This window comes from Chiroxiphia lanceolata, chromosome 24 (assembly GCF_009829145.1).
Source record: "Chiroxiphia lanceolata isolate bChiLan1 chromosome 24, bChiLan1.pri, whole genome shotgun sequence".
Lineage (NCBI taxonomy): Eukaryota > Metazoa > Chordata > Aves > Passeriformes > Pipridae > Chiroxiphia > Chiroxiphia lanceolata.
In genome coordinates this window covers 3801872-3811765 of record NC_045660.1, presented here as the reverse complement: position 1 = coordinate 3811765, position 9894 = coordinate 3801872, and the positions used below count along the sequence as shown (strand labels likewise).

At 60.0% G+C, this 9894-nt stretch overlaps 1 protein-coding gene and 1 long non-coding RNA gene across 3 annotated transcripts in view; one reads left to right on the top strand and one right to left on the bottom strand.

The window, feature by feature from the left end:
* Nucleotides 1–669: 669 nt before the first annotated feature.
* LOC116798026 lies at nucleotides 670–8199 on the bottom strand. The gene is made up of 3 exons (XR_004360804.1): nucleotides 7999–8199; nucleotides 858–951; nucleotides 670–760 (listed from the first exon to the last, which is right to left on the bottom strand). It is a non-coding gene; the product is annotated as an uncharacterized LOC116798026 (long non-coding RNA).
* The window catches only part of ARID1A (AT-rich interaction domain 1A), a 56492-nt gene continuing 53417 nt past the window's right edge, over nucleotides 6820–9894 (top strand). For both annotated transcript variants that reach the window (XM_032710078.1, XM_032710079.1), the window contains exon 1: nucleotides 6820–8214. In XM_032710078.1, coding sequence (XP_032565969.1) covers nucleotides 7105–8214 — 1110 coding nt within the window. In that variant the 5' untranslated portion in view covers nucleotides 6820–7104. The remainder of the gene's footprint in view (nucleotides 8215–9894) is intronic.

Genomic DNA, 9894 nt, shown 5'->3' with positions numbered 1-9894 from the left:
CACGGGATGCACTCAAATTCCTGCCCGATGCTTTCTGACGTTTCCCTCTTCAACTTTCCCAGGCCCGCAGAGGTCCCGGTGCGAGGCGGCTCCCTGGAACATCCCGGTGGACGGGCAGGGCGGTGACACCGCCGGTGTCCCCCCCGGTCCCCCGCCCCGTCCCGGACCCCCCCACCCCAGGCCGGTGGGGTCGGGGCTGCGGGGCTGGGGCCGCTCTCGGGGGGCTCCTCCGGGCACCCCCCGCCGGCCCCCGGGGCTCGGCCACCGGTGGCCGTGGAAATGCAGCGAAGGGTCGCGGGGGCACCGGGGGACCGAGCAGAGGCTCGGGAACTGTGTCCCCCCAGCCCTCGGAGCTCCTCGTGCCGCCCCAGAGCCGGTTCCGATGGCAGGGATGGGAGCGAGGACGGCGCTTCCCAGCCCGCTGCGCCTCCCGGGGCGGGGGGTCCCGTCACCCCCCCCCCCCCTTTCCATTCCTGCTCCTCTTGGATTTTCCCGAGTCGCGTTTCCCCCGCGCTCCCAGCCCAGGGCTCTTGAACTTCAGTCCCCGGCAGCCACAGAGGTCGCTTCTGAGCACCACGAAAAGGCTTTTTTCATTATTTATTTATTTATTTCCCCCCCCCCAGCTGAGGCTCTCCCTCCCTCATGGCCGGAGTGGAAAAGCACGTTTAAATCCCGAACCCGGCTTTCCCACGTGGTGTCTCGCTGAGCTGCTGTCACAGCCACGCCGGGAGAAGGAGCTTCTACCCTGCCCTGCCCTGCCCTGCCCTGCCGGGAAGGCAGAAGGTGATGAACGTTTTTAACCAAACTGTATTTTCGGGACACCGCATCCAACCCCAAACTCGCTCTGAAAAACTCACTCTGCTCGTGATCAGGCTCTCGCTTTTTGATTCCACCACCCAGCGTAGAAATAATGAGGGGATTAAAGTTCTGCCCCACCTTCCTGGGTGCCTGCTGAAGGGATGGATGTTTGTCAGCGATTTGGGGGTTAATTCAGACAAGTTTATTTCACATTCCGGGTCTGCACACATGCAAAGAGAACGTGTGGTTTGGGGTGAAGGATTAGCAGCGTGTACAGGGAGACAAAGGCAATTGTGGATGTGAATGTGGGGTATACTGGGTGTGTGTATAAGCATTAAATCGGAGGGGGGGGCCCCCCTGTTTTTCAGGTGACTTTTCACCCCGTTCAGAGATCATGGGCACAAATGCACCGTGTTTCAACACTCACTGGGGAGAAAGGGAAAGGGAGGGGAGGCAGGGCCGTACCCAAGATTGAATCTGGTCTTCAGACCTCGCTGTAATCTCTGCGGGAAGGTGCCCCCTACTTTTAATTATTCAGCTTAAACAGACCTAAAGCACGCCACATCTTTAAGGCCTTTTCCCTGATGTCTCTAGGAGGCAGCCTTCATCGAGAAAGGAGATGAAATCTTGGCAAAAAGAGCACCGAAGGATGTGAACCCCTTGGAAAATTCCACTTCCTGCCCAGCACTGCGTGTCCTTGGGTCTCTCACTCATTCCCATGCACTTAACGAGGGATTTCTGCCTCAGGCTACCACACCAACTTTCTAAATAAATGCCGAGCTGCCTCGCACACCCGAGCTCGGTGCTCTGCAGTTAATCTCAGCTCAGCACCAGCTCTCTCTCCTCTCTTCCCACTTCCCTCCATTTTATTTTCTCCGCTGGTTTTTCTCTTCAGCAGACTCCAACTCTCTCTCCTGCTGAACTTGCCGGGAACAAAAGGCTCCGTTCCCGATCCAGCCCGCAGTTGCCGTGAGAAACTTCCTCGCCAGCGCTGTCTGTCGCTCCGCTCTCCCTCCCTCGCTCCCTCCCTGCCTCGGGAAAATGGCAGTGCAAGAGCTTGATGAAAAGGGGGGAAAAAAACCCTTCTTTCTCAGCGCCTGCATCTCCCGCAGCAACCCCCCCCCCCACCACCACCAGTCGTGACGCCTGAACTCAAACTTCTCTAAAAATACACTTTAGGAGGGCAGAATTTCACGGGAGGGGATGTATTTTTTTACACACACACACACACACCCCCCACTGAAAAGAGGCGCCGAGGTGGGGGAAAGGCCGAGGGACAGCTTTTTCCAGGCAGGAGAACCTGCTGCTGTCCCCTCCCGCACGGCATCGCCGGGTCCCGAGGACTTGGAACACAATAACAGTTTCCCTTCAGTGGGAAAATCCAGGCCCAGAGTTGAGATCTTTCTCTTTTCGCAGCTTTAAAAGCCCTTTTTTTTTTTTTTTCTCCTCTCTTTTAACTCTTCACAGTGGGGTTCGCAGCCGAAACGCGGCTGCTCCTCCAGCCCACCCGAGAGCTCCCAAATCTGGTGGGATTCAGGGAAACCAGACGGCTGGCTCCGGATCCAGTGCAGGGGTTTTTGCAAACTCCGGTCCGCGTTTTGATTTTTTTTTTCTTTCCTTTTTTTTTTTTTTTTTTTTTTTTTTTTTTTTAAGTAGATTTACTCTTCCTTCCCCGAGCGCACCGGAGCGCTGCTGTCCGAGGGCGGCCGGGGTGCGCCCCCGCGTATAAAATAAAATAAAAGGGGTTCGCTCCTTTCCCCTGCGCTTCATTACTGTTTCCCTCCCCTTCCCGATACCCCTCGGTTTTCCCTGGAATGACCGAATTCCACCTCCGGCCTCATTTTTCGCTGCTGGGCGAGCGCCGCTCCCCGAATCCTCGCGCACACACGTGCCCCAAAACTTGCGGCCGCCCCCCTTTGCCCCCCCAGCCACGCACCCCGCGGGTGGGTGGGGTGGGAGGTGGGAGGTGGGACACGCGTGGCACCAGCCCCGGCCGCCCCCGGGGGTCGCGCAGGGGGCGTGGGGTGGGGGGGGGGTGGCTGCGCTCCCGCATCTCCCTTCCCCTCCGCGAACTCCGCTTCGCTTTTTCCTCCTCCTCGCCGGCGCTGCTAAAATAAATGCATTTCCTCGAGTCAGGCCGAGTCCACTTTTTCCTGCCTTAAAATGCGTCCAAAGTTTCGCAGCTCGCTGTCAGATGTCACCAGCGGCCGAGCTGGGGGCTCGCTCCCTGCCCGCGGGAAAAAACTGGCGTGGGAAGCAGCAAAACCCCTGGAAAATCCACGCCTGCCTTTGAGCTGAAGGGACAGAGTTACCTTCGGCTGGGACTCGCAGGGCAGACCCATTGTGTCTCCCCCAAAAAAGGGAGGTTATACAATATTGTAACCTTATTTTTAGGTGGATAAGTAAGCGTTGCCTCAAACGATGGCCAGCAAACAAATAATTCAAATAATATTTATCTTTCGTGGTGATGAAGCCACAATGGGAGCGTTTAACCTAGATACGACAGTGGCTAAAACACTGCGAGGAATGGGCTGGGCAAATATAAACATATTTACAGGAAATGCAATTTTCTTTAGCAAACCCCCTCTCAGATCAGCTGAGGTACAACCAATAACCTTTCCTCGCTCCATCCCGTTTTTTGCAGCGTGCTCCATGAATTATAATAGATGGGTCTCTTGTTCTTGGGTCCAGTCTGCACATCTCAGCTCTCAGTGAAATGGAAGAGCATCCTCCTTCGCCCAGCTACATTAGTTCCTCCTCAGCTCGTTTCGCTCTGGCTTAGTTGTGCTCGGTTAATACTTTATTGGAGAAGCTGCACCCAGTTCCCGCAGCCAGAAATCCAGTCCGTGTTTGTAGCCGGGGAAAGGCTGGGGATAATGATAACTTGTGTGTGTGCGAGCTGAGCTGAGGCAGCGCTGACTTTAGTCCGGTTTCCATGTCAACGATTCAGTCCATATTTGCCATCACACAGTTGGCAGAGCCTGATTTTTTTTTTTTCTCCTGGAGGGGGGAGACACTACTCCTGTTTCTAGTACTCTAATCTAGACCAGGTTTCCTAAACTGCCTTAGTGCTGGGTTAAATGGCACGGCCACCTTCATGAAGGAGACTTCCAGTCAGGAGGAGCCAGCGCCGTGGTGGTGGCCTGCAGTGCCATGTGAGCGCTGGTTTTCCAGCCTATCTGAGAGCCAGGGGCTGAGCCGGGCTGAGGGCAGCGTGCTCAGCACTCGGGGACACGGGGAAGGGAGCACGGCTGCTTAGCAGGGATCGCTCCAGCTGGGAAAAGAGTTGATGTGTCCAAATGAAAAGTCCTGTCCGGTCCTGGTGGTCGTTACACCCCAGGGATGACGGGACTGGCGGGAGGATTTTCAGCTCTGAGGTGGCAATGTTGTTAAGAGCTGTACTGTTTATCTGTTTCCCAATCCTCAGAGCTGGAAATTCATCGAATGCCTCAGTATTGAGTAGAGTGCCAGGGCCTCATTGATGAGGCGTATTCCAAAATCTGCTTCAGCTTTCACAAACATTTGGTAAAGTGAGTGTCTCCTCATTGTGTGGGTGGCTGGGGAATCCAGGCTGCTTTGCACATTACCATCAACACCGGGTTTCATAGTCTGACACAGTGCTCCTTGAAGGAGATTCCAAAAGACCCACACAGGTAGGGAGGTGTGAGCATGGGATCTTTAGCTGGATGTGCCTGAGCTGCATCCCAAGCACCTGAACTGAAGTGGTTAAACTTTTGGTGGTGCTCAGTTATTTGGTGGGGCTTTGGACTGTGGCCTTGGAGTTGGGGAGATGGGTGCTCGACGTGGTTCTGGGGTTAAATGACAGAATTCTCTCCAGTTTGTTGGTGTTTTTTAAAGTTTAGTGTAAATGAAACATCCAAGGAAGAGTATTTTGGTGCTGTGGGGCACTGTAGCCCACCACAGACATTAATAAAGCCAACCTGATGTTGGAGGAGTTTTTCCCTATTGTTGTCTTTCCAGAACCCAGGGTTTCATCAAATAACTCCTCTGAAGAGAGGATGCAGACCAGTTTTTGTTCTAGCGTGTTCCACAGTTTCCAAACTCTTCTGAAGAAGACTGTCTTGGTGTTTTTGCTGCTCTGTGTCCACACAGATCTCACTAAAGCCACGGAGCCTCTCGTGTGAGATTCCATCATTGCACTGAGGCTCCAGCCCTCATGAAGGCCTTTGAGTATTATCACAATACTGATATCATCAATTATCACCCTTTCCTTTCTAGTAGTTTATTTACAGCTGTGGACAAAGACCGACCAGCCAATTTGGTGGATGGAATCTGCTCCACCTTGCACACTCAGCTGTGCAGGCTGTGAAATGGCAAAGCAGCTTTGTTTGGACCCCGCAGAACAGTTTATTGCTCTAGAAAACATTTAAAATTTTGCTCTCAATCGCTCTGTCCCTCCTCTCCTCCCACTTTCCAGCTTTGGAATAAACCCCTTTGTTCCACCACCTGCATTCGGGATGATAAGTATTTTATGTTACAAGTTCTATAATGAGCGTGAGGGTTGAGTTGATGCCAGCAGACACTGACACCTTCACTTCACTTTACTTCACCCCTGACAGGCACAGGGTGCTGGCAGGGATCCAGTTCTGCTACCCTTGGCCTTGCCTCTTGTGCTGTACTCGTGTTTCCCCAGTGTCACCAGTTAAAATGGGATTCCTTGCAGTTTGCCCTTGTTGGGTTCGGGCTGAGCCCTGTGTGTTTGTCACTGTTCAGGGGTTACTTCTGCCCTGTTTTCTCTTTTGGGGTGATGTTCTGAAATGGCAGCCTCAGCCTTTTGACCCTCCACCCATTGTCTTCTTTCTCCTTAAAGTTGTATTTACTTAAACTTCGCTTCTCCAAATATTTCCATGTTCCAGAGGAACACCAGTACACGGAACCCCGGCCTAATCCATACCATGCCTGCCATTTTCACTAGACAACTGTGTCCTAATTTCTAACTTCTTGGTGTTTACAATCCAAATAACTCATCTTTTTGTACCTTCCATGCCCTGCTGCAGCCCAGCACCATTTGAAGCAAAACAGGCAGGTTCAGACCCCGCTGGCATAGACCAGGCTGAGTCCAGGACGGAGTTCCAGGTATGTTCCTCTCCTCCCTACTCCCGCTCTGGCAAAGGCCTCGGGGATGGAGGAGGTGGGAATCTGGGCCTGAAAGGGTTGCAGAAGAGCATGGCCCAGTTCCCAGTTCACCTCTCGACAGTCGGGGAGCTCCAGCACCGCGACTGCCAGAGCCTCCTTGTCCCATTGCCCAACGTGTTGTGTCTAGACGCGTTCAGGTGGTTTTGGATCTGGGAATTCCTGGTTCCGTGCCCACCGCCCTCGCCTTGGCAGGAGCAGGGGAACCGGACTTTCTTGGATTGTCCTGCGCGTGCAGTCACAGCCCTGGCGCGCCGCCAACGCCTTTTCCAGAGGGACACGGCCAAGCGGAGAGGAAATGACAACCGCTAACAGTTCGCAGAGGGCTTAATTCTAAATGGAATTTCTAGGGACAAAGAAGAGGCGCTTCGGCAACCCACCGGCCCAAACCCCCCGAGCCCGGCGGCTCCGGCGAGAACCCGGAGGGGCTCCCGCCGCGGGACATCGCCCCGCTGCCCCCCGCTCCCCCCGGGAGAGCGCCCCGGGGCAGCTCCGGGGGGGTTCGCTGCGCCCCCCCCCCGCCCCCGGCTCCGCGGATCCGCCGCGGGTTTTGCGAGCGGCAGCTCCGCGCCGGCGGCGGCCGGGGCCGGCCCGCTCCTCCTTTGTGACGGGGGGGAGGCTCCGCTCCGGGCCGGGCTGCGCTCCGCTCCGGGTTTGGCAGGCGGCCGCGGCGCTGGGTAAAATGGCAGCGCTGAGCCTCGTGTCGGACTGAGCCCGCTCGGCCGAGCAGAGTCGGAGCTCGCCCAGCCCGGCCCCGCCGCCGCTCGGCCCCGCTCCGGGGACGGCGCCCGCCCGCCCGCCGTGTCCCCCCTCCCTCCCTCCCGCCTCTCCCGCACCGGGAGCCCCGTCCCGGGTCCCCCCCCACCCCCCCTTTCCTCCTCCTTCCCCCCCACTCCCTCCTCCTCCCCTTTCTCCGCCGGCTGCAACCGAGGAGGTACAGCGGGGCCAGGCCCCGGGAAGCCCAGCCCAGCGGAGCCCTCCCCGCCTCGCCGAGCAGGCCGGGGGGGAATGAGCCCCCGCTGCCCTGAAGAGCCGCCCGCCGCCGCCTGAGCGGGGAGAGCAGAGCAGCGAGGCCTCACGCCGGCCGGCCAGGCAGGGAGCAGCTCGGGGGGACCGGTCCGGGGGGGTGGCTGGGTGGGGAGGGGGGGGATCATGGCTGCTCAGGTCGCCCCCGCCGCCGCCAGCAGCCTGGGCGCCCCGGCTCCATCCGAGCTGAAGAAAGCGGAGGCGCAGCAGCGGGATTGTCCCCCGGAGGAGGCGGGGGGTGAGGCGGCGGCGGCGGAGCGCGGCGAGAAGCAGGCGGAGAGCGAGGGCCCGTCGGGGAAGGAGCTGCAGGACGGGGCCGAGAGCAACGGAGGGGGCGCAGGGGCCGAGTCCGACCTGAAGAGCTCGAACGGGAACCCGGGCCCCAGGCCCGCCGCCGCCGCCACCCTGAACAATAACCTCCCGGAGCCGCCCGGTGGCGGCGGCGGCGGCAGCGACGGGGTGGGGGCGCCGCAGCCGCCGCCGCCGCAGCAGCAGCAGCCGCCCCCTTCCCACCCGGCCGCCTTGCCCCCGCCAGCCTACGGCTTCGGGCAGCCCTACGGCCGGGGCGCCGCCGCCGCTGCCTTCCACCAACATGGCGGACAACAAAGCCCTGGCATGGCAGCGCTGCAGAGCGGGGGCCTGGAGCAGAACTACCCGGGGCCGGCGGGAGCCCCCGCGGGGCCGCCCCCTCCGCAGAACTCGCACGGCGCCGGGGCCGAGCACGGCTTCCCCAACCACCAGTACAACTCCTACTACGCGGCCGGGCGCAGCGCCGGCTCCTACCCGCCTCCCCCCCAGGCCTACGCCCTGAGCTCCCCCCGGGGCTCCGCGCCGCCGGCCGCCAAGTCCCCCGCGGCCGCCGCGGCCGCCGCCGCCTTCCAGCAGCAGCAGCAGCAGCGCTTCGGGGTCATGGGTCCCTCGGCCGCCGGCGGCGCGGGAGGAGGGGGCACCACCCCGCAGCCCACGGCCACCCCCACCCTCAACCAGCTCCTCACCTCCCCCAGCTCCGCCCGCGCCTACCAGGGCTACCCCGGGGGCGACTATAGCGCCGGGCCGCAGGACGGGGCGGCCGCCGCCAAGGGCGCCGCCGACATGGTCTCGCAGTACGGCGGGGGCAGCGGCCAGGGCTGGGGAGCAGCGGCCGGCGGGGCCCCGCCGAGGAGCCACCACGCGCCCATGAGCCCCGGGAGCAGCGGCGGAGGCGGCGGGGGACAGACCCTCGGCAGGAGCCAGCAGGTACCGGGCCGGGCCGCGCGGGGCCGGGCGTGGGGGGCACAGGCACGGGGCGCGGGGGTCGCGGGGCTCGGGGGGCTCGGGGCGGCGGCGGTTGTCCCGCGGGTCCCCCCGCCGGGCCGGCGCTGCCGGGCGCTGCCATTGTCTGTGCTGCTCGCTCGCTCTATAAAATGGCTGCCTCGCCGCCTTCCCTTCCTCCTCTCCCTCCCCAGCCTTTGTGCGGGGCTCCCCGGCCGGCCCGCACGCCGGGGGTCCCCGCCGGCCCCGGGGGGCTCCGGCGGGGGGCAGCGGGTCGGGGAGGGCGGCGAGGGGCCGGCGAGGCCGGGCGCGGGGGGCCGGGGCGGCGAAGGGCGCGCCCGGGGACAACGCGTGGCCCCGGCAGCGCCGCCGCCTCTCCCGCGGCCCCGCGACCCCCGGGCGCCGTCCCCGGGACGGGGGGGTCCCGCACCCCTCGGCGGGGCCCGGCGGGGTCCGGCGGGGCGGGGAGGGCGGCGAGGGTCCGGCGGGGCCGCGGTGGCCGCGGGGCGGGCGGAGGGGCCGCGGGGCCGGGGCGGGAGCGCTGGCGGGGAGCTGGGCGATGGGAGCAGCGAGTGCGGATCGCTTGGGTTTGGGATTTGAATTATGGAGGTAAAATCCTTCTGTCAAAGCCAGGAGACAGTTGGTCTTAGGTTGACATCCCATCTGTGATCTGATTGGCTCCCCATCCCCTGCTCTTGGCCATTTATAATTGCCTCTGATGTAATGGTACAACCATCCTGATGAGCTCATAAACTTCCACACTCGCCTCCTCCGCCAGCCCCGGGACGGGGCAGCCCCGCGCCCCATCCCCGCATCCCCCCCGCCTTGACCTTGAGCCCCGCATCCCTCTGCCCCCGCTGCTTCGTGCCCCGGACAAAACGGGAGGCGGTGGCACTTTGTTTGTACCTTGGGTTTATTTTCCTTGTGATGTTGGGTTCAGCCTGGAATAGAGTCTGTGTTGTCGGAACGGTGGCAGGGCTGCTCCGCACAATGGGCTTGCTGTTTATTTTGGTTATGTGACTTTCCCTCTCGATATAAATGATTTCTTTGATGGATCTGAGGATGCGTTTGTTCCTGCCTGGTTTTGGCCCTTTTCAAAGCTGGGGCTGTTTGGGTTCTCTATTGGACGGGAGAAGGTGGGGGGTTCTGGGGTGTGTTACAGCCTAAAGAAGGAAAACCCCCCAAACAATCAAACAATCAGAACCAAACTTGTGGCCAAAACACTGAAAATGGTCAGTTACCAAGAATTACCAATTTATGTCCAACAGGGCTTTGATGCAGGACAGGAGCCTCCAGCTGTGTGTCTTAGGGCACGTTTTGACTTACTTTGAGTGAGCCCTGATGTGTCTCTTTCCCCCCATAAATAAAGGCACCTACTCCAGACACTCAGGTGCTGGTTGTGGTCAGGCTCAGTAGTGTCACAACTCTTGGCTTTTCAGAGGAATGAAACTAAGAAAAACAAACCTGAGAATTGTCTTTATCATTGTATGTGTAGAATTCTCTGTTTGCTCGAGTACAGATAGCCAGAAAACGAGGTGAACACAATACAGTGTATACATCAGACATTTTAGATACGGGGAGAAGAGGTGGTTGTATCTGGAAACCTTGATGAAAACCAGGTTCCTTTCCGTGTTCAGATGTGCATCTCCAAGGCCCGTCGTGGCC